Consider the following 27768-nt stretch of genomic DNA (forward strand, 5'->3'; position numbering starts at 1 on the left):
GAGACCCCTTGCCTGGGGCTTTGGTAATCTGCAGTAATAATGGAATCTCATGACAAACTAATATACATATACAAATATGTAAATTTGAACATCTTCAATCATTTTATTGGAAAGTTTCTGAAAAGATATAAGCAGTAAAAACATAGGCGTTTGACAGAATATGGCTAGTACTTGAGCTTTAACTGTATCCCTACAGTGCCTTAAATACCAAGCATTGAGAATTTTACAAATGACAGCTAAAAATACATGTCACACTTTACTAAATTGACTTTATAAAATGTCACTGTACAATAAAGATTCAGCAAAAGGTATACCTATACAATATATTGTAAAGAACGCCTTTCAGCAAGAACTATCAAATTAAAATATATAAAAAAATTTACTTTGATATCTGATGATTACTGTAAGATCAGTCTAAACATTATTTAAAAACCCAACACATCAATAGGAATTAATATATTACAGACCTTCAAAAATACAGTTTTGTGTGTTTTAAAGGGTAAGTGGCAAACACCAAACTAACAGATATAAAATTTGTATGGTTTTACACATTACCTGTTAGACTCAGTAGAGACATCTCCTGGTTCATAGAAAAAATTGCATGTGATGGATGGTGCTTTTTCCAAAAATATACAAGCCAAATTTTTCACCCATTGTTTTATGAAAATATATTATACCAGGTCTGTCCTCTTTTTAATATGGATACTGTACAAAAAAGAACTTTTGTTCACTGTTAGCAACCTCAGTAACAACTGTACATACAGGGAGTCCATGTCAACTTTAATGCATTAAAAACAAACAAAAAAAAGCATCCATACAAAAAGGCAAGAAGTAAAATATTAACAGTTACAAAAATATTAACATGAATAAATAATTTTTTCTACACTTTTTTTTACTGCCCCCACCTATTACCTATATTTTCAAACTGATGGAAAAGAAAGCTGGCAAACAGAATATCTGACACAAAGCAGCTCCTCCAAGCTCAGTTATCACTTTCACAACTACGCCTCCCGGAAGGTAAGCGTAGCTGAAGGTCTATAACACGACAAACCACCATGTGAAGACCATGGCTGCTCACAAATCTAATCCAGCGCACGGTTTGAAGAAGTAAAAGGTGTCCAATTTGTATTATGTGAAGTGTGCAAAAACAACATAGCATAACTTAGCAGAACCTTGGCATTTCCATAAAACTGCCCAGTGATGTCACGGCATGTACAACGGTGTTATGGGCTCCATGGAAATGCAAGCCATTACCAAAGTATGTCAAAGTTCACACAACACACACAGGAATTTTCAGACAACTTGAAAATCCCACTATGTTTAAAACACAACCACGGCGGCACAATGATATGGGTTCATAACAGACACCCCCCAAGCTCTCAACGATTTTCCAAGGTATGGGTGGACAAGGTTTAAAACTGTGAGCTTCAGGCTTGTAGACCTCTGAAAGTGAGAACATGGCTTTAGATGTAGCTGTGTGTCTTTCACTATTCTAACCAAGAGCCCAGCTTTGCTCTTAAGCCTTATACGCACCTAGTCCATTATTGTGTGCAACACAAGTCTGACACTAGCTACATTTGTTTTGCAATTATGATCACGCGAGTGTGAGGCCAGGTCTGGGAGTATGCACCGGTGCATCTATGACACTGTGGAATCACTGTGGGTCCTGATTAACAACCACCGAGACAGAGCAATGGTCCATCCACACATGCAGAAATGAGCCACCTATCTGCCAGTCAGGCGACACGTGGGAGCGTGGCCTTTCCCAGTTGCGTGGGGTCCTCAGTACTGAGGCACCTGAGTGGTGAATCATGCTTATAGAAGCGTGCCAGTTGGCCAGTGTCATAGCTGATGTTTCATCACGAGCAAGTAGTCTGTCTGAGTCTCCTAAAGTAACTGTTCATTTAGTACAGTCATTCCAGTGTTGCATAAGGATCCTCTGACGAGACCTAAGTACCAAAGAGTTGTCCCGTTAGGTCACTGGTTAGCATCCAAGTCTCACAGCCATACAGTAAAACAGGAAACACCAGGACCCTCAAGACTTGGAACTTTGTTCTCCTGCAAAGATACGGGGAGCTCAAACCATCTGTCCAGGGACCTCATGACAACATAACCTCTTGCCAGACTTCTCGTCGTTACAGGAGAAGTCCAAGAGACCTGAATGTCACTGCCAAGATAAGTCAATCTCTCAACTCCAGTACTTCCACCACGTACAGATACACTTGGATCTTTGTCTTGATCCAGGACAATTGCAAACTCAGACACCGCAATTTCTCACTCAGCTTCTCAACCGGTCCATTGGTTTCGCAAACATCACAACATTGTCAGCAAAGTCAAGGTCAGTGAGCCTTCCTTCATTGACAAATGCAGCCAAGCTGCTGGCCTCAACAATCCTACCCAACACCTAGTCCATGCAAGTACTGAACAGAGTAGGAGCACAGGCGTAATCCCTGACTAATGCCAGAATTCCTTGGGAAGCAGTCAGAGTCTCAGCCCACACTCTGCACAGAATCCTGCAACTTAATGGGGATTCCGTAAACTCTCAAGATGTCCAACAGAACATCCAGATCAACTGAAACAAATGCTTTGTGAAACTCAGCATAGGCTGCAAACAACTCTGGACGACATCCACACGCTGGACTCGTATTCAAAGAGCTAGTACTGAGTGTATGTGCGTCAGCAAACAATCACTGTGCCACTTTGAGAAGCTGATAAAGTAAAGGCCAAAGCTGTCACATATTAAAATATTATTAAATTTCAACTACAGTGAACTGAATGGTAAGTTAATAGGTATTCATTTGTAACATGCGACAGTGTAAAAACTACCACCACATGTGAGAAAAATGGTTCCTTATAGTAAACTTGCAAGGCTGGTAGTAGGGCCATTCTGGGCTTGGATCTGGACAGGAGGGGGGCCATCAATCCACTGTAAAACAAAAGAAAGCCACTGTGATTATAAGTACATAAACTACTCAGAAGAATGACGCACTAGAACAACACCTGCAAATGTATTGAATATGGCTGAAAAGAAACACCATACTAGTTCACATACACTGATGAGATTATGCTCAGGGAGGCTGCAGGCAGCAATGTGGTCCTGCAGAAGTTGCTGGGAGAAGTTCTGGTGCATCTGGGCTGCTTCATGGGCATCAATAGTGTTCCCAAGGGCTTTGTTCAAGTCTGCAAGCAGAAATGATCACTATTATAGCATGCGAGTGCTGTGCTTCCAGGAGTGGATGCCAATACATTTTCAAGTAACAAATTATTTATTAAAAACCAAACAAACAAAATATAAATAACTAAGGAACTGTGTACCTTTTAACAGTGCAGAGGACCACAACTGTACAGACATGTCGGGGATCTTGCTGGCCAGCTGCATGGCAGGTACAACCATGTTATTACTTTCCTGTGAATGAAACAGAATGTATTAACCACACCAAATGATGAGGACACAGTCGATATTTTTTAGGGTAAATTTCCATAATCAAAATTAAGTAAACAGCATCACCAAATTGAGAGTATAGTTTACAAATTTCAGCTACTTTTTTAAAAAACCCAAAAACCTCCATAGAACAATATTTGATTTTAAGCCTGGTTACTGCTGCAGCAGGTCAGTGCAGGTTGGCCTGAGGTGTTGTGTTTATGTTTGCCACTGGGGAGACAATGTATATTAAAAGAAACCTGTTACCTGGAAGGTTTTTTGTGTGCAGAAATGAACATTTCTTGATATAAACATCACTGTTTTCCATTGTCATTGTTGGAATGTGTCATCCAGCGGAGACAACTTGCTGTTGCAAGTTAGCTGGGGTGTATATTAGTGAGTCAAAGCCCCTGTACCATTTGAATACCCCTAAGTCCATTCATTGTATTAGCCAGAAGTGATGAGGATATGTCACAACATGGGAGTAAAACCTGGCCTTGTGTATGTAGGAGTGTAAGTTACTCATTTGTTATTATACCTCCTATTCATAGTTTTTCAGAATATAATGTAAATTGAAGTTGTGTGACCACAAACATTTATCGTGTCTACACACTTACTCTGTGGTTAGCCAGCACATAGAAGATGTGGCCAAGCAGAACGAGTGAGCAAGCAGTCAGCCTATTCAGATCCTCAGCATTCGACATCTTCAGCGTTTCTCTGAGGAACCGCCTGTAACACAAAAACAGACATAAAAATGTATCACCTCGTGTTGGATCGCTGGCCATGTTTGCATTTTAGTTGTTATCATACTTGGCCTCATTGTAGCGTCCCTGAAAGAAGGACAGGAGTCCCCTGATGTAGAAAGCTGCAGCACGAAGGCAATGCGAGCTGAATCAAAGACCAGTGTTTTGTATTAGTATCAGTGAACCACTTCAACAGTAAGCACTGCATAATATGTTACATGCTACACATACAGCATTTCATCTTCTCTCTCTTACCTGACTGGGAAATTATGGTCTGGATTTATTCTCTCAAGGAGACTGTACAGCTGAAGGGAGACGACGACAATTAATCTGCAAGTACTCACCGAGTTTATGAAACCACAGGTTCCACTCTAATTCCTTTATTTCTTAACAAAATTGTGCTGTGTCCAGACTAAAATTGTTTTCTTCAAAAACAAGATCTTTTGAAAACATGTGTCAGCCTGGATTATTTCACTGACATACAAAGAGCAGGGATCATGTGAGGTTTCTTAACTAGGGTCGGACGGTATAGTTGTACTATACTTTGTGACAAATGTTGTAATAATACAGTTACAAGCAGAGCAGGTCGCTCAATGGATGAGGAGCCGGCCTACCAATATGTAGACTTGAGTTTGACTCTCGCTTGTGCTACCTGCTTGTGTCCTTGGAAAAGGCACCTAATCTGCATGGTCTAAATCCACCCAGCTGTAAAACAGGTACCGCCCTGAGCTGGGAAATAACCTGCGATGGACAAGCATCCCTTCCAGACAGAGTCTGGAAGGGAAGTATGAAAAGTAATAACTAGTATGAAAAATGTCTTCAAAAGTGGACCTTAAATCACGGGGTGTTGTGGAGGGCACAAAACAGAGACATTGTTTCAAAAAACATTTTTTGAATATTTTGAACCCAGTAAATTTTTATATCTTGCAGCCAGGACAGCGCCAGCGCAAAACTTTCTGCCTTTTGGCAGCCCAACTGACAGAAATCCATCATAGTGACAGACAACTTTAATCCCTGTTTTTATTGCTATAATGCAAAAATACCACTGTTATATTATTAAACTAACCTCCTGGTGTCTGTTACCTTCCCGTATGGTATACACTGGCCAGGTTGGTCACAATATACGTCCACAGCTCCTGGTGTGTAGTGAGCTGCAAAACACACAACAATTTGGAAAGGTTTGATTAAAGGATGGCAGGACAGTGAAGTAAGAGGGCAAAGGGGAGAAAAATTCAACTGTATCTGAACAAAAGCAACACATCAGCATACTCACCTGCAAGGCTGTGGTAAACTGTGCTTCTGCATTATCCATACAGTTAACTGAAATACAGTACAGACCCTGAGAAAGAAAAAAAAAGGAAAACCTTTGAGGGGAACACAAAAACATCTAACTAACTTTTTTTTTTTAACTGGCCAAATGCAAATAAGAGAAAATGAAAGAAAAAAAAATAGAAGGAACAACAAAAAAATATATATAATATATACATATGCCAACACAACCACAATCCAATCCAATCCAATGAACTTGTGAAACATCATATTGTTGTTGTCTACCAAAAACTAAAGTTCATAAACTCCAGCTCTTACATGGTCAGGTTCTGTGATGCTGTGAAAAAGTTACAGCATTCATCCTTATTTTCTTCTCCTTCTGCATCCTCCCCATCCCATCCCCAAACACATCTAAGATGTAATGCACAGTTTTATTTCATTTCTGAGGACAGAGGTGACATAACACTAACTGACTGTATAAAAAAACAATTGCACACTTAGTCAAAAAGCAACCAAACTGACAAGGAACAAATTCCACTGGAAACACTCCATTTTTTGATGACTGCAAGCCTCATGCAACTTATAGGAATGGACATCACTCCAATTTTCCCCAATGAGTTGACATTGCTATCTCAGCAGAAGCACACGCAGTGCGGTTAAAGTCCCGCTAGCTCTTCCGGTCAAAGGTCAAGTGGGAGTAGAACAATGCTTGTGTAATGTGTATACACATTGACAATGTTTTACAGGCTTCAAATCTGTGGCATATAAGAATATCTTGTGGAATTATCAAAGGTCGGGTGTCTGTGATTCCATTCTTAGCAAATTTAATATGAAGTAGTTAGTGTGCGTAGCGACTGCCGTTTCTACGAAAGACAGATGCTGACATTGTGACAAGGAGCGAAACCCCCTGTTATATCATTGTTTTTCAACAAATTTCATGTATTACTCCATGAAATGAACCGGTAATATGTAACAGAGCTTATTAGAACTGTTTTCTTGAAGTTGCTATTGTTGATTTACACTTATAACCATTGTTATGGGAAACATGAATGCCCATGCTTGCTTACGCAGATCGTACTGCTTTAGCAAGACTTGCAACAAACATAGCTCCTAATTCAGTCAATAAATTTAAGAATATATTATAGAAGTTTACTGCACACTCTAGCCTCTCCCCCTCCACTTTCACTTTTTATTTTGTTGTTGTTAACCCCTCTGGAGTCCAGGGTATAATGGCCACCCGTGTGACTTTACAGTTTTTCTTTCATTCTGACATACTGTTAACACAATGAACAAATATTAACACAAAAACATAAAATATCTTCTTTTTAATGTGAGAACAACAACATGCAACAAACCAATTTTTTTTTAGAAGTTATAATGCAAATATACGAGGTCTGTTAGAAAGTATCCGACCTTATTTTTTTTCAAAAACCATATGGATTTGAATCACGTGCGATTACATCAGACATGCTTGAACCCTCGTGGGCATGCAAGAGTTTTTTCACGCCTGTCGGTTACGTCATTCGCCTGTGGGCAGTCTTGAGTGAGGAGTGGCCACCCTCTCGTCGATTTTTTCATTGTTTAGGAATGGCTCAGAGACTGCTGCTTTGTTTGATCAAAATTTTTTCAAAACTGTAAGGCACAACTGAGTGGACACCATTCGATAAATTCAGCTGGTTTCGGTAAAAATTTTAACGGCTGATGAGAGTTTGGTTTGGTAGTGTCGCCTTAACCCCCAGCAGTCTAAGCTATATAGCGCATAACTAAGGGATGGTTCAGGGTCACCTGATCCAGCCCTAACTATAAGCGTTAGTAAAAAGGAAAGATTTAAGCCTAATCTTAAAAGTAGAGAGGGTGTCTGTCCTCCCTGATCTGGAATTGGGAGCTGGTTCCACAGGAGAGGAGCCTGAAAGCTGAAGGCTCTGCCTCCCATTCTACTCTTACAAACCCTAGGAACTATAAGTAAGCCTGCAGTCTGAGAGCGAAGCGCTCTATTGGGTGTGATATGGTACTACGAGGTCCCTAAGATAAGATGGGACCTGATTATTCAAAACCTTATAAGTAAGAAGAAGAATTTTAAATTCTATTCTAGAATTAACAGGAAGCCAATGAAGAGAGGCCAATATGGGTTGAGATATGCTCTCTCCTTCTAGTCCCCGTTAGTACTCTAGCTGGCAGCATTTGAATTAACTGAAGGCTTTTAGGGAACTTTTAGGACAACCTGATAATAATGAATTACAATAGTCCAGCCTAGAGGAAATAAATGCATGAATTAGTTTTTCAGCATCACTCTGAGACAAGACCTTTCTGATTTTAGCGATATTGCGTAAATGCAAAAAAGCAGTCCTACATATTTGTTTAATATGCGCTTTGAATGACATATCCTGATCAAAAATGACTCCAAGATTTCTCACAGTATTACTAGAGGTCAGGGTAATGCCATCCACAGTAAGGATCTGGTTAGACACCATGTTTCTAAGATTTGGTGGGGCCAAGTACAATAACTTGTTTTATCTGAGTTTAAAAGGCAGGAAATTAGAGGTCATCCATGTCTTTATGTCTGTAAGACAATCCTGCAGTTTAGCTAATTGGTGTGTGTCCTCTGGCTTCATGGATAGATAAAGCTGGGTATCATCTGCGTAACAATGAAAATTTAAGCAATACCGTCTAATAATACTGCCTAAGGGAAGCATGTATAAAGTGAATAAAATTGGTCCTAGCACAGAACCTTGTGGAACTCCATAATTAAACTTTAGTCTGTGAAGAAGATTCCCCATTTACATGAACAAATTGTAATCTATTAGACAAATATGATTCAAACCACCGCAGCGCAGTGCCTTTAATACCTATGGCATGCTCTAATCTCTGTAATAAAATTTATGTCACAGTATCAAAAGAAATGCAGCACTGAGGTCTAACAGAACAAAGCACAGAGATGAGTCCACTGTCCGAGGCCATAAGAAGATCATTTGTAACCTTCCTAATGCTGTTCTGTAATATGATGAATGCTAAAACCTGTACCTGAAAACTCTTCAAACAGACCATTCCTCTGCAGATGATCAGTTAGCTGTTTTACAAACTACCCTTTCAAGAATTTTTGAGAGAAAGGAAGGTTGGAGATTGGCCTATAATTAGCTAAGATAGCTGGGTCAGTGATGGCTTTTTAAGTACTGGTTTAATTACTGCCACTTTAAAAGCCTGTGGTACATAGCCAACTAACAAAGATAGATTGATCATATTAAGATCGAAGCATTAAAATAATGGTAGGGCTTCCTTGAGCAGCCTGGTAGGAATGGGTCTAATAGACATGTTGATGGTTTGGATGAGTAACTAATGAAAATAACTCAGACAGAACAATCGGAGAGAAAGAGTCTAACCAAATACCGGCATCACTGAAAGCAGCCAAAGATAACGATACGTCTTTGGGATGGTTATGAGTAATTTTTTGTCTAATAGTTAAAATTTTGTTAGCAAAGAAAGTCATGAAGTCATTACTAGTTAAAGTTAATGGAATACTCAGCTCAATAGAGCTCTGACTCTTTGTCAGCCTGGCTACAGTGCTGAAAAGAAACCTGGGGTTGTTCTTATTTTCTTCAATTAGTGATGAGTAGAAAGATGTCCTAGCTTTACGGAGGGCTTTTTTTATAGAGCAACAGACTTTTTCCCAGGCTAAGTGAAGATCTTCTAAATTAGTGAGACCCATTTCCTCTCCAACTTACGGGTTATCTGCTTTAAGCTACGAGTTTGTGAGGTTATACCACGGAGTCAGGCACTTCTGATTTAAAGCTCTCTTTTTTAGAGGAGCTACAGCATCCAAAGTTGTCTTCAATGAGGATGTAAAACTATTGACGAGATACTCTATCTCACTTACAGAGTTTAGGTAGCTACTCTGCACTGTGTTGGTATATGGCATTAGAGAACATAAAGAAGGAATCATATCCTTAAACCTAGTTACAGCGCTTTCTGAAAGACTTCTAGTGTAATGAAACTTATTCCCCACTGCTGGGTAGTCCATCAGAGTAAATGTAAATGTTATTAAGAAATGATCAGACAGAAGGGAGTTTCAGGGAATACTGTTAAGTCTTCTATTTCCATACCATAAGTCAGAACAAGATCTAAGATATGATTAAAGTGGTGGGTGGACTCATTTACTTTTTGAGCAAAGCCAATAGAGTCTAATAATAGATTAAATGCAGTGTTGAGGCTGTCATTCTCAGCATCTGTGTGGATGTTAAAATCGCCCACTATAATTATCTTATCTGAGCTAAGCACTAAGTCAGACAAAAGGTCTGAAAATTCACAGAGAAACTCACAGTAACGACCAGATGGACGATAGATAATAACAAATAAAACTGGTTTTTGGGACTTTCAATTTGGATGGACAAGACTAAGAGTCAAGCTTTCAAATGAATTAAAGCTCTGTCTGGGTTTTTAATTAATAAGCTGGAATGGAAGATTGCTGCTAATCCTCCGCCCCGGCCCGTGCTACGAGCATTCTGACAGTTAGTGTGACTCGGGGGTGTTGACTCATTTAAACTAACATATTCATCCTGCTGTAACCAGGTTTCTGTAAGGCAGAATAAATCAATATGTTGATCAATTATTATATCATTTACCAACAGGGACTTAGAAGAGAGAGACCTAATGTTTAATAGACCACATTTAACTGTTTTAGTCTGTGGTGCAGTTGAAGGTGCTATATTATTTTTTCTTTTTGAATTTTTATGCTTAAATTGATTTTTTGCTGGTTATTGGTAGTCTGGGAGCAGGCACCGTCTCTACGGGGATGGGGTAATGAGGGGATGGCAGGGGGAGAGAAGCTGCAGAGAGGTGTGTAAGACTACAACTCTGCTTGTGTCACTCCTCCTGTTCTCCACCTGGAGGCAGGGTTGGCATTTTAGTCCATCTTTGGTGGTGTTTTGGCTAAATAACCTCAGCAACAACCCCACATGGGTGGTGACTTTGACTGTGGCTTAGGTCATGCATTTTTCCATCAATGATAAAGGGGAAGTCTGTTTTTTCTCCCCTGGAAGTAGAAGTCCTGTTTGCTGCATGTTTCTACAAAAACGCACACCAAAAATGACCATAACACCCAGAAAAAAAAAAACACAGCAAAAATTATTAATTATGATTCAAGTTTTACTAGGCCTATCAACAAAATTTACAAACTTGTATATAGTTTGAAATCCACACTTTCAACACACATTAAAACGGAGCCTCAGAGTCTGGTGGATCTGTGCCCTCTTAATTGGGTCATGTGACTTTTACGTGGAGACAAGTCAGATGACTCTAGAGGGTTAATCTTCATGGGGTCTGGTATCATTTCATGTCACTGGTGGAAAGTAGTGATTCATAATCTCCCTGGTTTTGTTGGACAACTTGTTCTGAGTCTGGCAAGATTGCCATGTTCATTTCTTGAACACTTGTGCTTTTCTTTTGTTTCTTCAAAAATGCTTTTAAATTCACTACTGTCCATAGCCGCAAATTATACAAACTCATCCCCGTATCATTCACTTCTATGAACCTCAACTGACCTGTCCAAAATCATGTTAAGTTTTCCATCGCTTTTTGCGTGAACCTTTTCTACCCCTCTATCAAATCATCGGTGGTTTATCACTTCCAGGTCAAATTTGTCATGAATGACCTTTGGGACTACCCATGATTCATAGCGCACGCTGAGATAGCGACTTATTAAATAAAAATTTGACTATAAAGCAACTGTGATTCCATCAGATCCTAGTTTAATTCTTAAAGCTTCTGTTGCTATAAGCAAAGTGCGCATCTCAGGCTGCGCGGTGCATTTTGGGTAGGCTAAATTTTTCAGCTACCAACACACAAGCTATGGCGGCAGAAAGCAGCGAGGAGTACTGTGATTTGGATCACTTCAACTGCTGGAAAGTTGACGATTTAAAGTGTTTTTGCAAGCTCCGCTGATTGCCTGTTACAACCAGGACTACGTACAGCAGTGGACAGAAATGGAAAGAAGAGCTGGTTGTGCTTGCGTGTGCTGCATCTGTACAGAAAGTACCGTTAGTGCCGACGGAGGAAGAGCGCGCTGCTGTCGAAAATGACCAGTCCTTGTTGATAGTTGGAGACAAACAAATTTCTGACCCCTTGAAGGCAACTGACGGATGGTTAGACGAAGTCCAGAGACTGAAACTGTGGATACTGCAGAATATTTGCTAAGCAGGGATGAGAAATTGCTACTCCACCGGCTTCATAATGACAACAAAGACAGTGAGTCTCACATATAACCTCTTTGGTGTCACATTTATTTTGATAAGGTGACAGACATACAATGATATGTGCATGCATGCAGTTTGTTTATAGAACATGTCAATTTTACAATATTATGCGCCACGTCATTCATGGCGTGACATTACAGTCATAAGCCGTTGCACGAAAACGGTGGCACGGTTTCAGGATATTGACAAAATAAATGTGTGCAAGAAACTTACAATTTTAGTCCGTCTTTTACGTCCATCTGGATCTTTCTTTTCTGTGGCAAAATTGTGTAGAATGAACGGAGGTTTACAACCACATTTCATCTTCTTTCCATCTTTGTTTGGACTCGCCAGAGCTTTGCAATCGTGTGTTTTCAGCCAACTTTCAAGCCTATAAATTCTGTTTGAGCATTTGAAAACAGCACAATGTGCCCGTCATTATTGTATGTGTCGCTTAAGGCTTAAAGCCTTTGAAACAATCCCTGTAAAAGCCTTAACTTTTACAGTCCGCTAATGCTACTGTATACAAAATTCAATGGGAGCAGTGTGAGTGTGGTAGCGGTGATTTTTGCCCCCGTTTGACCCACGCATGCGCAGATGTGATGCGCACTTCGCTTATTAGACAGCAACAAAACACAGGTACATGTGTAAAAGTAGCACAGACTTTCTTTTGTGCAACTGAAAAGTAAAATGAAAATTAGCACCTGTATTTTCATATTATGAGCAAAATCATTAAGGAAAAAAGTGCATGGAGCCCTCTGCTGGCTGGAGGAGGTACTGAGAACAGCCCTCACAAACGTTGCTACTGGAGATGACCGGTCCTGCAGATTTTCTATCTCTGCACTGCTTACAGCTTAATTGTTAAGTCTGGGCCACCATCAATCTCAAAATGTTTTGCAAAGTTTCTAAGTTGAACAGTGTTCAACAGGCTTTGAGGTACGTTTTCTCTTATTTGGTGGGTGTGCCAGAGATGTTACCCAATCAACACCAATATGTATACAAACCAAAAAGTATGAAAGGTCACATATTTGCAAAATGCAATTAACCATGGTTTTCAAACTGTGTTTCTAGATTGTCTATAAACCCTCCACAAATGCGAAAAGTCCATAATCTCTTGCTTTTTCCTGCTCCACCATTTACAAAATTTGTGCCTGACCAAACTGACTGGAAATTTCCTGAGATGACACTATCTGGGGAAGTAACACCTAATCCAAGTGGGCGACACTCCCCAAACTATGCATGTGTGCTACTCGCAGCCCTGCAAATGCCGGAGTTATCAAGAGCCTCCACATACTGGAAAACCTAACCACCTCTCCTGACAATGACGGGTGTGATCAGATACTGAGCAGGGATGAAACAGAGGGGCTTTTTAGGCAAAAAAAAAACAAAAAAAAAAAAAACAACAACAAAAAAAAAACAAAATCCTAAAATCCAGTATTTGAGTGGATTTTCAGCAAGAAACCTAAGGCATGTTTTGGGGCCCGAGAGCTACTTAAACAGGGTGTTTCACCACACCATCGTTTCCATTTAAATAAATGTTTTTCATATATTTTGCTGAGGCTGGCAAGTTAATTAGCTGGGTGGAAAGCAAGTAAGAACAAAAAAATAAATAAATAAAATAATTAAATAAATAATAATAAATTTAATTTAATTTAGAAATTGATGGGTCGTGCCATTCTCCTACAAAAATAGCAAAGAAATGGTAAAACCTGGCTTGCCAGTTTTTTGCAGATCTGAAACCTGGAAGACTGGGAAGTGAAAGAAAACTATAGCACTGTATGGACACTCACCAGTTTTGGTCTCTCTAAACACTAGAAACATTGATATATTCCATATGAAAGCATCACAGTAACATATTACATACCTTTAACCAGCAGCTGATTTTCAGTATTTTCAAGTATTTTCATTGCACTAATTATACAGAAATGATAAAAACGGCCCTAACAGAGTGCTTTTTTTCAACATTTATGATTAATCTGTAAGCACTTGCAGAATGCAGACCGTTATCAACAAAGTACCAAAAAATATTAAACAAAGCCATGAAGGCAAAATAAAAAGTAAGTAAACACAGTATTGTAAATATAACATTAAATAAATTGTCTAACTGACCAATATCATAGGCTGACAATGAAGCCCAGCTTCTGCACAAATTGGGTTTGGAGCCAAGTTTGGACCTGTATAGTCAGTGCAGTAAACATCTAGCACCAAATCTGCTGCTATAATTTATAAATTACCAAAATAAACTTTACACATCTGAAAAGTAGTGATTTAATAGTTCTAAAAGTGGCAAAGATATGACATTCCAATTATTGCACCGATGTCGATTGTTGCGGTTAGATTTTCAATGTTTGGTGACCTTGAGCCACCTCTAAATAATTTCTGATTGGCAAACAATTTTACATGTGAGAATGACTCACCAAAAGGAAACTTTTTGGTGGGTGAGACTCGAAATTTTTTTTAAAGTTGGCATTTTTTGGGACACCCTAATGGACAGGATATTGAGGCGTAGTCGGGGGAGGAGGGTTTCCAGTTTGGTAGGCTCAGGGTCTCATCACTGTTTTTTGCAGATGATGTGGTCCTGTTGGCTTCATCAGCCTGTGACCTCCAACACTCACTGGATCGGTTCGAGTATGAAGCAGTTGGGATGAGGATCAGGACCTCTAAATCTGAGGCCATGGTTCTCGTTACGAAACTGACGGATTGCCAACTACGGGTATGGAATACAGTCTTGCCCCAAGTGAAAAAGTTGAAGTACCTCTGGGTCTTGTTCACAAGTAAGGGGACAATGGAGCGTGAGCTTGGCTGGAGAACCGGTGCAGCAGGGGTGGTATTGCATTCGCTCTACCATACTGTTGTGTCAAAAAGGGAGCTGAGCCAAAAGGCGAAGCTCTCGATCTACTGGTCAGTCTTCGTTCCCACTCTCACCTATGGTCATGGGGGTTGGGTCATGACCGAAAGAACTAAATCGTGGGTACAAGCGGCTGAAATGGGCTTCCTTAGGAGGGTGGCTGGTGTCTCCCTTAGAGATAAGGTGAGATGCTCGGTCATCCGTGGGGAGCTCAGAGTAGAGCTGCTGCTCCTTCGCGTTGGTAAGGACGCCTCCCTAGAGAGGTGTTCCAGGCACGTCCACCTGGGTGGAGGCCCTGGGGAAGACCCAGGACTAGGTGGAGAGATAATATCTCCACATTGGCCTGGGAACGCCTCGGGATCCCCCAGTCAGAGGTAGTCAATGTGGCCCAAGAAAGGGAAGTCTGGGGTCCCCTGCTGGAGCTGTTGTGCCTGCAACCTGATCCCAGATAAGCGGTTGAAGATGAGTATGATGAGTGAGTGACTATATCTATTGTAATGAATTAGTAAAGACAGTTGCATTTTCATTCCTTGTCAAGTGTTAGATAATGTATCTGTTCACAACTAGTTCACACAACACGCAAAATTAATGCATGCCACATGTTTTGAACATTTCAAAATTTTCTTTGTGCACTGGCATGCAGCCGTGCATAGTTTACAACAATTTACGACGGGTGTACTCATTGGCACGCCAGACTGCGCAGCAGAGCGGGGCTCAAATTTGTGCAAGTGTCAAGGTGCCTATACTCATTTGCCTTTCATAAACCATTCAAATCCCTTTTCTGCAAACACCCCCCCCCCCCCACCACACACACACAGGATTGTTGCAGCAAACACTTACTAATAGTGTGTGAAGCTGGGCAGCATGATTGGTGAATAACCTAGGAGACTGTTGGCACAGCTGGCACACCTGTGAGATCTGGGAAGTGACAGACAGGGGTCACGTATACATATTCAGTATACAGACGGTGCAAAATATAAGTCTGGACATCATCCAAATAAGATGGCAGAAAACTTTGAATCTGGACTTTATCACAACTTTTCACTTTAAGACATATTAAATGTGAATCCAGTTTATAATGCAAGTACATTATATGACAACAACAAGCAGACAAACAAAAAATTTAAACCCCCTGATTTTTTTTCCAAAGTCAAAAGACAAAATATTTTCACTATTTACCTGATCCATGACAACAGATGCAACCCTTGGAATCCACCTGATTGTTGCCACACTGAAATCACCTATCATCAGAGGGGTGACACTTCTGGGGCAACCATGAATTGTTTAACCATTCAACCATGAATTTTTTCAACCAAAATTCAACCATGAATGAAAAATCCTCACTGAGATCTCACTCACTGTAGTCAGAATGTAGACTAAGATAATAGAGTATCCAAAGAATGCCTACATCCAAGCCTCATAATACACTCGTTGACAAGGGTGAGAGCCAAAACTATCTCAAGAAACTGGTCCACCATGGCAACGTTTACTTCCCCACTATCCTGACCACTGGAGCAACCAGTCAAAAAGCAGATTCATCCACCAACCGAGACATGGCTTTTTCATGGTCTGTGGACCAGTATAAGCTGGTCATGGAATGCTAAGATGAAAGGCGTTCCAGGTGCTCATCCACATGTGCCCCCTCAGGTTTGGACTTGTACACCACCATGCAGTGGACAAGCCCTCCCAAAATGACCACAAACACACAAATAGCATTAAAGTACCTCTTGCAAAGCAGTAGCTTTGTGACCTGTGACAAGTCTACACATGATAATGTGCTCCAATAGAATGACTTGAAAGGTGGAGAGGATGGGGCTGCAGTCCAACACTGCAAGAGATCAAACATAAAGAATATGTATACATTTAAGTGTGGTTTCTAGTTTGAAAGGAAAGTAACAAATTATACAGTACAAATACAACAAACATTTTGAGAAAGGTGCAGGAATAAGTGCTGCAACTCACTTTTTAGTTTCTCTAGCTGCATGAGGGCCTTATCTGTGTACTTCTGGGCTTTTTCCAGATAGCCTGCTTGCATGGAGTGCATTACCGTTACCTATATAATGTCAAAGTACATATTTCAAACAGAGAACCAATTTAAATGCATACATAATATAAGAAAAACACACTGCATTTAATTAAGGTTTTTCCCCAATCACGCCAAAATTTTACCATCTTGTTTATCTGAAAGTGTTTTCCTCTTGGTTACCTAATCCAAAATTCTTCTGAACAGGGCTGATAACAGGGTTCAGCGACACCAGACAAACCCAGGGCTAATTCGTGTCACGTTCCATTGCATCATCAATTACTACAAGAGCTTTGGCTGGATGATGAAGCGCTAAAAGGTCTCACCCAGCATTACAGTATGTCAAAGTAGAAAGAAATCCCAAAAGATTATTGAACTCCTTCACTCTGGGAAGGTTTACAACAAAATTTTTAAAGCTCAAAGAAAATGTACTTACAAACACGCACCGTATATGTTGTGTGTGTGTGTGTGTATATATATATATATATATATATATAAAATCATTGTGCCTGTAGATATACGGTGCATCCTTAAAGTATTCACAGCACTTCACTTCACATTTTGTTGTTACAGCCTTATTCCAAAATAGGTGAAATTATTATTTTTTGTCTTCAAAGTTTTACATACAATACCCCATAATGACAATGTGAAAAAGAGTTGTTGTTTTTTTTTAGATTTTTGCAAATATATAAATAAAACCTAAGATAAGTATTCACAGCCAGGATGGCAATTGAGCTCAGGTGCATCCTGTTTCCACTGATCATCCTTGAGACGTTTCTGCAGCTTAAATGGAGTCCACCTGGGTAAATTCAGTTGATTGTACATGGTTTGGAAAAGCACACACCTGTCTACTTATAAGGTTGCACAGTTGACAGTGCATGTCAGAGCACAAACCAAGCGTGAAGTCAAAGGAATTATCTGTAGACCTCCAAGACAGGATTGTCTCTAGGCACAAATCAAACATTTCTGCTGCTTTGAAGGTCCCAAATGAGTAGAGTGGCCTCCATCATTTATAAACCTGGAGTTTGTCAACAGGCACCTGAAGGACTCTCAGACCATGAAAAACAAAATTCTCTGGTCTAATGAGACAAAGACTGAATGCTTTGGTGTGAATGCCAGGCATCATGTTTAGAGGAAACCAGGCACCATCCCTACAATAGAGCTTGAGAGGTGCTGCAAAGAGGAATGGGCAAAACTGCCCAAAGATAGGTGCACCAAGTTTGTGGCATCATATTCAAGAAGATTTGAGGCTGTAATTGTTGCCAAAGGTGCGTCAAGTATTATTGAGCAAAGGCTGTGAACAGATATGTACATGTGATTTCTTAGTTTTTTTATTTTTCATAAATTTGCAAAAAATCTTTTCCATGTTGTCATTATGGAATGTTGCGAGTTGAATTTTGATGGGGGGGGAATGAATGTACTCCATTTTGGAATAAGGCTGTAACATAAACATGTGGAAAAAACTGAAGTGCTGTGAATTCTTTCCAGATGCACTCTATACACATACAATATACATATGAAATAGCCCCTGGAAAATACACTCACCTAAAGAGCAAAAACATATAAATTACAAGGGAACAAATAATTCACTTTTGATTGAGTTCCATCTGTAAGCAGGGACCCTGCAGCTTTGACCAATGCTCTAATGTTCCTACAGTGTGACTCTGACTGTACAACACGGTGATAAAGTCACATTGCAATTAATGTCCGATTGCGAGTGTCTCACCACATTTTGACAAAGCTTAGGTTTTTGAACATACTGCAGTTTATGGTGGATGGGGCGAGGAGAAGATGTACTACCGCTTTATTCAGCATTGTAGCTGACATTATTTCAGGCTGATCAGAGAACAATTTCTTTTTCCAACTTCAGAGAAAATGACCACAGCTAACTCCAATTAAATGTTATACACTTCACTGCAGCAGACCCTGCAGACTGGTCCAATTATTTCAGAAAAGAAGAAGAAAAAAAAAACAAAAAAAACAATCAGCAAAATGTTCAGCTATAAGAATAAAAAACAGCTGTAGCCTTACAGTGGCATAATAAGAAGAAAAACAATGAAGAATGGTGGTTCACGTGGAGAAATGCTGTGGTTTGTGATCAAGTTATTTATAAAAGAAAGTGTGGCAAAACCCAACAACAACAGTCCTGTCTGAAAATGACCCCCACCGTAGGAGACTCTTAACTTTCTGGGCTATTACGTGACATGGAAGAAGAAGTACCATTACCAAATAAACGAGGACACACATGTGTTCCTTGGGCAGCCAGTGGAAGAGGTCAGCCGGGTTGGTGGGCAGAATCTCATCATCATGGAGTGTGGATATAGTCTGTATGCACTGCTGCAGCTGCTTCAGACAAGGCTTCACACTCTTCACCTGGAAGACAATGACATGTTGAAGAATCTACTCGTCTCACAGCCCAGTATTACACAAGTCTTTCTAAAATTTATGTTTACATTCTGATTAACAATTAAGTTACCCACACAATTCACTGAAGTATTATGCCATATTTATTGTAAACCAACCAGAATGGATTTCATACCTGTCCAGCATCCAGATAGTGTGTGACTTGTAGGACCAAGAAGAAGACTCGTAGTGACTCCTTCTGGATTGGATTTCCCTGCCAGTTCTCCACAATCGTACCGCACAGTGTGAGCAGAGGGTGAACCTCCCCCAGCTTTCTTTCCATTAGCAGCAGCTACATTATTAGGAAAATGTCAAATACACGCAGGGGGAGAGAAGAGAGAAAACACCAGCATTTAATAGTGGATTTCTTTTTTATTTATATGACAATTGTTGTACTGTTTTGCATGATAAAAACAACAGGTAAAAAAAAAAAGCTAGTACATTTTGTTGGAAAGAAGTCAGGTCTGAGACCATGTACTGAAAACAAGCAGTTTTCCCCATTTTGGTTTGGCTACATCAAAACAAAGAACAGAAATTTGAGCATTTCCCAGTTTTGGTTTGGTACAAACATCCCACACCTTACTTTTCTTTGAGGTGATTGTATTTATTTAATTTGTGGCAGGCATATCTCCATGTCCACTCTCCAATCGTGCATGTGTTGGCGGTAAGCACACACTGCATCTCTTTTCACGACTGGAGTTATTCAACCAATGTTGTAGAAAATGATTTTGAAACATTTATATTAAGCCTTCAGGTAATTAATACTCTTCACATTTATTATTGCTAACCAACCTGTAAGTGACCCAAATATTACTGCTTGACTCATAACTGCAAGTGACCGTGAGCACCCGCTAATTTCAGATAAGCCCATGCACATCACTGTAAGCAGTGTAGCAAGGCAGCAACTGGACGTCTGTGGCACTCGAGTATGGCTGGAATGACTGTCTCAAATGAATGGCTACACAGGGAAACTCAGATGAGGTGTGCTTCTTACGTTGTGAGGAAATAGAAGCTGTGACACAATTACAATGCGGCACACTTCCCTGAGCATGATCTAGTTCACAGGTGCTTCAGTGTCAAGGACCTTGGACACTGGAAAAAGCATCGGGGATGCTCACTTGTCACCTCACTGAAGCAGACAGATGGCTACTTTCAGGAGGCGAAAATGTGCATTCTCCAAAACCCGACCTTCATATCTTGCAGGACGGGGTGTTGTGAGCCTTTGTGGTGGTATGTAACCTCATAAATACCCTTCCAGTTTACACTGGTATGGTATAACCTCACACCTAACCTAACAATGTAATGTTCAGTATAAGAAAACTCACCATTCCTTTACTCAGGAGAAATAATGCCCTGTACAGAAAAAAGAAGAAAGTTTCAGTTTGTCAACATTTGTTCTACAGTACTTCCACATCAGTTCCTTATATATTTTAACTCAGTACTGTGCAACAGAAGGTTACACACCAATAACATTTGCACAAGGACAAAAAATTTCAATTGCTTTCCAGAGATGCAGGTATCCATCTGCACCTCTTCCAGCTGGAACAGACAATTACTTTCATAATGGATTGAGAAACTAATCGACCAGCAGCAGGAACTGGGACACTAGTCAGAATTGAGGGAAAGATGAATGCAGCAATGTTGAGACATCCTGGATGAAAAACCTGCTCCAGAGAGCTCTTGACCTCAGACTGGGGCGACGGTTCATCTTTCAACAGGACAATGACCCTAAGTACACAGCCAAGATATCAAAGGAGTGGCTTCAGGACAACTCTGTGAATGCTGTTGAGTGGCCCAGCCAGAGCCCAGACCTGAATCTGACTGAACATCTCTGGAGAGATCTGAAAATGGCTGTGCCCTATAGGTTCAAGGGATAATTAAAATGTTTTAATGCAGCCCAGATAACACAAATTCTTAAAAAGAGTGAAGATCTGAGATCATTAAAGTAGTAAGCAGTATCACTCATTCGCCACCACAAAAAAGTATTAGTGGGAAGTACCTGGTATATTCTGAGCCAACAACTCGGGCATACTCTGCTCCAACCCCGAGCAGGTCACATGCTGACACCAAGTCTTTTTCCAGTGTATGCAGTTGCTAAAAGAGATAAACAAATTCTTGAAACATTTGTCATCAGAAAGCCAAAAACCTTACAACGCATGTAAGGTGGAGAATTTGCCCTTTGCACATTTAGTTTCTGATTACTGAGGATGTTGTTAATCAGTTATTTTCTCCATCTCAAAGCATGCAAGGGACTGTGGCATACAAAAGTTTTGCAACCCTTTCATTTTTTTATGATAAGAAATGTTTAAGCATGACTTCAATGTATTTCTGAATGTAAGCTTGACAAAATTTCAAAATCTATGCCCTTTTATACAGTGAGAAAACAAATCTCGATAATGTGACATACATTAAATAAACATGTCAGACAAACTTAATGGACTGAAATGGAAGAAAACACATATCAAAAAAATCCACCAAGACTCCCACGACAACGCTGAAGGGCTTCACTGGCAGTGACTGGAGACCATGGTTACAACTTTTGCCTGGTATGTCAACAGTTACATACACTGAATAAAAATATAAATGCAAGACTTTTGTTTTTGCTCCCATTTTTTATGAGCTGAACTCAAAGATCTAAAACATTTTCTGTATACACAAAAGACCTATTTCTCTCAAATATTGTTCACAAATCTGTCTAAATCTGTGTTAGTGAGCACTCCTCCTTTGCTGAGATAATCCATCCCCATCCATCCCACCTCACAGGTGTGGCATATCAAGAGGCTGATTAGACAGCATGATAACTGCACAGGTGTGCCTTAGGCTGGCCACAATAAAAAGGCCACTCTGAAATTTATTATCCATTATATGAAAATAAAAGGATTCCTATTAAACAGGTTATCGGAAGAGACTCAGACAAAATTCAACAGAACATTTAGAATATTTGAAAAAGCAAATACTCAGTACTCCATCTTGTGAACAGTTTATTTGAATTTGAACACACAGCAAACAGAAGATTTTAATCAGCTTAGGTACTTACTGAAACCTTGTACAAATAGTTGGTTTGTACAAAATTGTTGGTGTTAGCAAAAATACAGATTTTAGCTAATATCTCCTCAGTGTTATCAAGTTAAACTCATTCACAAGGAATACTGACAGCATGCGTTTCACACTAAAAGTATTTGCTGGGATGCTGGCATGATAGACATTTTACTGTGAAATGGTGCGAGCAACATTAACTATCTGATGATGTTTACCTTTGCTACCAGTAACACCAGCGAGCCACGCCATCTTGGAAGTATGAATGTTACAATGTTAATCAAAATAAAGGTTTTGAAAATTAATTCCCAAAATCTTCATAATAAATGATGCACATCATCGTGCTATGCGCAAGCCATATCTGAAAACTGAGTGCGATCTGACAAATAGTCAAGAGAGACATACACGCACTCACACAGACGCTTCTTGCTTTATAGATAGTTGATAGATTAATACATACCGCCAACTGGAACAACAACCTGCAGTGCCAATATGGCGTTTGTTGGGAAATCTGGATTGCTTTTCGCAACAGGGGTTTTGCAGAATCCACCAAATTCTGAAAATTTATAAGAATTAACAATTAGTATGTCCAAAGTAAAAAGAAATGTTCACATTACACTGCATAGAGAAAAAAACTGACTTGTCATACTTCAATCCCATATAATACTGATGGGTTTTTACAAGACATTAACAACCTTAGCAGGGCACTTCCCCATAATCATTCAACCACAACAATGTCACTAAAGGTGACTTTTCACCTCCAAAACAATTTTCTTTTTTCAAAGAACTAGGGACAGTCACTGCTTCAAAACAGAACAAAATAAACAAAAAAACTCCTCTGAGACAGGATGCCAAGAACATTTTGTGCTCCAACAACAAATTGTAGTATTTTGTGCTCCAACGACGAATTGTAGTATTTTGTAATTGTAGTTTTTCATAAAAGGATTATAACCACATGTTCCCAGATTGTGTGAGCTCCTGCCCAACTAGACTGGTTTCCACAACACCGGGCAGGGAAAATTTGCATTGGGAAAGCAGGTGAGGTTTGAGCTGCTATTTGTCAGCACTGGACAGTTACAGAATAATGTGAAAACCAATATTCCTATCATTCATTACATGTGTCTTTGCTGTCACTTATCTGCCAAAAACGTTGGAGGGGGTTATGTTTTCACCCCTGTGTGTCTGTTTGTTTTTGAACAGCCTGGAGCCCACAATTTTTCAGATATCGTGATGAAATTTGTACAGAAGATTCATATCCTGATAGGAACCATATCCTGATTCAATTTTCAAGGTCATAGGCCAAAGGTCAAAGATCAGGAGACATCTTGGAAAAAATACCCATTGAACAAATTTAAAAAAAATTCATACCTCTGTCAAAAAAATTTTTTTCTCATATTTGAGAGTGTTATGTAGGATGTCATCCTTTATTGATTGACAAAGTTTGATCCGGATCTGATCCAGGTTACAGACTTTGTAGCCATTTAAATTTAACATTGAAAACCTCATTTAATGTATATTTTACATTGTATCTTAATCACATGTGTCACAATCACTCATGGTTCAAAGTGAGGTGCAGACTGGCACTCGGCTGACAAAGTTTGATCTGGATTGTGGATTATGTGGACATTTGAATTTAATATTGAAAAGCCCATTTGGTGTACATTTTGCATTATACCTCAATCACACATTTTTCTGTTATGAATTTACCTACACCACCAAAATTGGATGTAGGCTCCAATTTTATGCCTGTTTGTCTAGCTTCCCATTATCAGTCAGAAACCAAGTGCCAAAATGCAATGACAAATAGCAAAAATAAGCCATGTTCTGTGAAAATTATCTGAAAAAGAATTCAGAAACTGAAAGCGTAAAAAAAAAAAGACAACACCACACACACACAAAAAAAAACTTTGATTCAAGTGCATAAACTAAATACATACCCCTGATAATTGATCACATGTCATTTAGCTTATGAAAAGCCACTCCTAAAAGGACTTTGACCTTGAATATTTTTTCCAAGGTAAAAATGTGTGGAATTAGAAACTACATGGCTGCAACCAACTGAAAATTTTTTGACTGGACAATTTTTTGACTGAACTCCGTGAGTGGACGGACTGTGCGGCGCACGGGCACCACAGGCACAAAGTCATCTAGGGGGGTCCGGGGGCATGCCCCCTGGAAATTTTGAAAAAAAAAATGGTGCAATTTGGTGCATTCTGAGTGCAATTTGGACAGTTTTCCTTTGCCTAAAACAGTGCTTTTTGACTCTTATCATACTGAAAAAAATGACTAAAGTGTATTAATTTCATAACAATTTATTTACCATTTTGTATGACAGTATGTGTCCATAATAAGTTACCATCCACAAATGGATTGACTGTCTGCAATAATTTAACTGACTATAATTTCTGCTTTCATTCTACACAATTAATCAAATTCTAAGTGTGTCTTACAAAATAAATAAATTATTAGAACCTTTATGCTATTACCTGGTAAAATAAATAATACACTTAAAGACATGATAAGTATTGCCAATGAAAAGTCTTTTGCCACTTGTAAGTCACTGATGCATGAATCTAATGTAACTTGCAAAAAAAAAAAAAAAAAAAAAATCAATTACTTAACTTCTTATTAGAAATTATCAAGTCCATCATTTTTCACCAAGTCCATTTTTATTCACAACTGAGCATGTAACAGGTAGATAAAGTCTCTATGCTGTGCTGTGTATTACTTTTTGAAATATTTGAAAATGGTGCCTGTTTCACTTAATCTTTTCTTATTTGGTTGTTTAGCTGATGTAGCAGAGCCAGTGGAATGTCTTGATTCATGTTCTGTCTTCCAAATGTTATTTGAACATGACTGGAATTGGACAATAATGTTCAAAATCAATATTTATTTTTATTTGGAGAAAATGAACCTGAAGACCATGACTGGATGAGTGCACATCGAGTGCATGAGGCACATACTGATCCTGATTAATAATTCATTATTTATTATTACTATAATCATAACATATCAAATACTTGAAATCTATAAACCTTTTGCTTTCTATGGCTATTGATCTTTATGATTTAATCAGCTGGAATTAGAATTTTATTTCAAATGAATGGCTGTTACGGCAACTTATGCAACGTGACTTATTTAGTGAATTTTGTCACCCATTCTGATCTTTATGTTTTAGCAATTAATTTCTCACAAAAATACTCTGGGTCCATTCTACTCACACCATTAAATGAAATCCTTATCATTATATTAATTGTAATAGTCTTACCTTTGTTAGAAATGATGAAAATAATTGTAGAAATTCATATTGGATACACGCGCGGGAAGCTGAGAGTTGATCGATGCAATGAGATGCCTCGAGCGTCTCGTATATACTCGTATTATTACTTTACCTTCAGAAAGCAATGAGCGCGGTGACAGAGTCGCTGCCCAGAACACCATTGCGCACACACGACCGCTTCCTGTAATGGCGGCCTCCGTATGGAATACATTTTAAAGCAAATTCCGTCCTTCTCTCCCGTTAAGTGTCGAAATGAAGCAATAAAATAGTTTTTTCAGTTAGCGATTATAAATGACGGAATACAGTGGTCCCTCGTTTATCGCGGGAGTTACTTTCTAAAAATAGCCCGCCCGCGATAGGTGAAATCCGCGAAGTATTTTTTACAATTATTATAGACGTTTTAAAGCTGTAAAACACCTCACTACACACTTTATACACTTTTATCAAAAATGCATTAACATTTTCTCACTTTTCTCTCGTGTGTAAACACTCTCAAAGTTCAAACCTTAGTAGAAAAATAAGACCAACCTGTTTTCAGGCCCAAACATTTGTTTGAGAAATAAAAATAGAACATTTTCCTATAAATAATTATGATGGCTTTTAGAACTAACAAATTTAATTTTAACGATCAACGTACGAGGTTGGACACAAGAAATTATTAATAGTGACTGACCAGTATTTCACAGTTCCTCTGATCGCGCCTCTTCATCCTGGCGCCGCGCCTTTTTCCACTGAGTCACACCTCACTGCAGATGTCTTTTTCCGAATGAAGAACACAGTTATGGGTAGTTGTTGGCGCTCTTTTTTTCTTCTGGGTGAGAAGATTCTTATAAACAGACACGCAGAACACAATGCGCGTGCTCTCCCTGCTTGATGAGGCCGCGGAACACAATGCACTGTTAAAAAAAAAAAAAAGCATGCAAAATTGGACTAAAAAAATCCGCGAAACTGCGAGGCCGCAAAAGATGAAGCGCGTTATAGCAAGGGACCACTGTAAACGGAACCAGAAAATAAAAATTGACGGGAATCCGTCTACAGACGGAGATTTTGCAGCACTGAAACTAGTGTTGGCAGAGGTTTGCGCCCTACAAGCATGGTGCTCTAGTTTAAGTTTTGATTTATTTTATGGCAAGATATACAATATGTTGGCTATAATATTCTTACTTCAGAGAGAGTTGATATACAGTCCTTTGAAATTGGTGAGATTCTAAGACAAATTAAGTCAAATTAGAGAGAGAAAGTGAGATTGACAGTGTTCATTGTCATCTTCAATTACTTGCGGAATTTCTGAGCTCCTTGGTGCCAATTCCAAGCAAGAAAGCTGAAAAATCTAAGTCCATTGCAGAATGGCTTTCCACTGCAATCATGTCATTTTTGAAAATTTTATTTTGTAACCCAACAGCATGTTATTAATACTAATATACAGCTTGAGAGAATAAAATGGCCACAATGCATTGTGTTGCTGACGCCACTATCCCGTGCTCTACTGTCGAGCATATACATTGGAATGACTTTAATGTACTTGCAGAAAAGATCAGAACTTCCTTAGTAATAACAGTTTTGATGTGATCACAGTAGAAAAAAGCATTTCTATACAACTGATCAAGAAAATACAGTAAAGCAATGACTACAACCACATTCAAGAATACTGGAGCTATACAGAAATGAGGCTGTGTATGTTGATATCCTCTCTAATAATGCACATGTAAAATTTGTAAATTTTTTACGTGGATTTTGTAAAGTCATGATTTGGTTGGAGGAGTTTACATCCAGACTGGGTGGGAAATCGAGTCCAATTTGGCATCACTGATTACAGCTATCAACAAGAGGTTTGTAAAGAAAAGGATGGCAGCCTGGAAGGAATTTTACCTGCTGGCAGAACAGTTCAGACAAAATGCTGGCTGCCTCAAATTTGACATCCTCAAACTGAGGGACCTGTTGAGAAATAAACCACTGCAACAAAAAGAAAGAGGTTAGCGGCGTCAGATTGTAGCTGCGTTCACCCTGAAATATTAGCATACTGCGGCTTATCTAGATAATACCGGAGAAAGAAAAGACTTTGAATGGGCATGAAATGATACACTAAACAAATTCAGAGAAAGGGCATACATTCAATTTTTCCAAAAAAGTAGCAGTCCTAAATTAACAGTTAAAGACAGAGAAATGCCGCCGCTTGCTGTTTTTGCTGCATGCGGCCTAGACTGCCCGCTGCATCCCCGGTCTTTCCTGGCTGGACCAGCCCCTCACCGCTTTCTCTAGATGGCTGCGGGCCAGCTCGCTGTTCTTGGTGTGATGGTAGAGAACAGAGCCCAGCTGAAGGTGGGTCCGAGCCTCAACCCGCTGCGGTGGCTTGAACTGAAACACGGCTTGTAGACAGTGTACGCAGAGCCGGATTTTAGGCGGGCTAGAGGTTCGGAAGTGCTCCGCAAAGCCGAGAAGGGCGAGGTACCAGCGCTCCGGGGCCTCTACATTTGACGCCATTTTTCCCCAACAACAAGATTTCGCCGCTGAGACGAGAATG

At 39.5% G+C, this 27768-nt stretch overlaps 1 protein-coding gene across 1 annotated transcript; it reads right to left on the reverse strand.

Annotated features, from left to right (window-relative positions):
- Nucleotides 1-79: 79 nt before the first annotated feature.
- mau2 (MAU2 sister chromatid cohesion factor) lies at nt 80-27768 on the reverse strand. Its single transcript, XM_034180286.1, is given in 19 exon segments — nt 80-2926; nt 3053-3180; nt 3316-3406; nt 4039-4150; nt 4232-4309; nt 4420-4469; nt 5231-5257; nt 5259-5315; nt 5438-5503; nt 15346-15423; nt 16230-16333; nt 16468-16558; nt 18755-18901; nt 19068-19223; nt 20257-20284; nt 20931-21025; nt 22428-22523; nt 27117-27200; nt 27495-27768. Coding segments are annotated over 19 exon segments (1797 nt in total). The 5' UTR covers nt 27729-27768; the 3' UTR covers nt 80-2851.

This window comes from Thalassophryne amazonica, chromosome 10 (genome assembly GCF_902500255.1).
Source record: "Thalassophryne amazonica chromosome 10, fThaAma1.1, whole genome shotgun sequence".
Classification (NCBI taxonomy): domain Eukaryota; kingdom Metazoa; phylum Chordata; class Actinopteri; order Batrachoidiformes; family Batrachoididae; genus Thalassophryne; species Thalassophryne amazonica.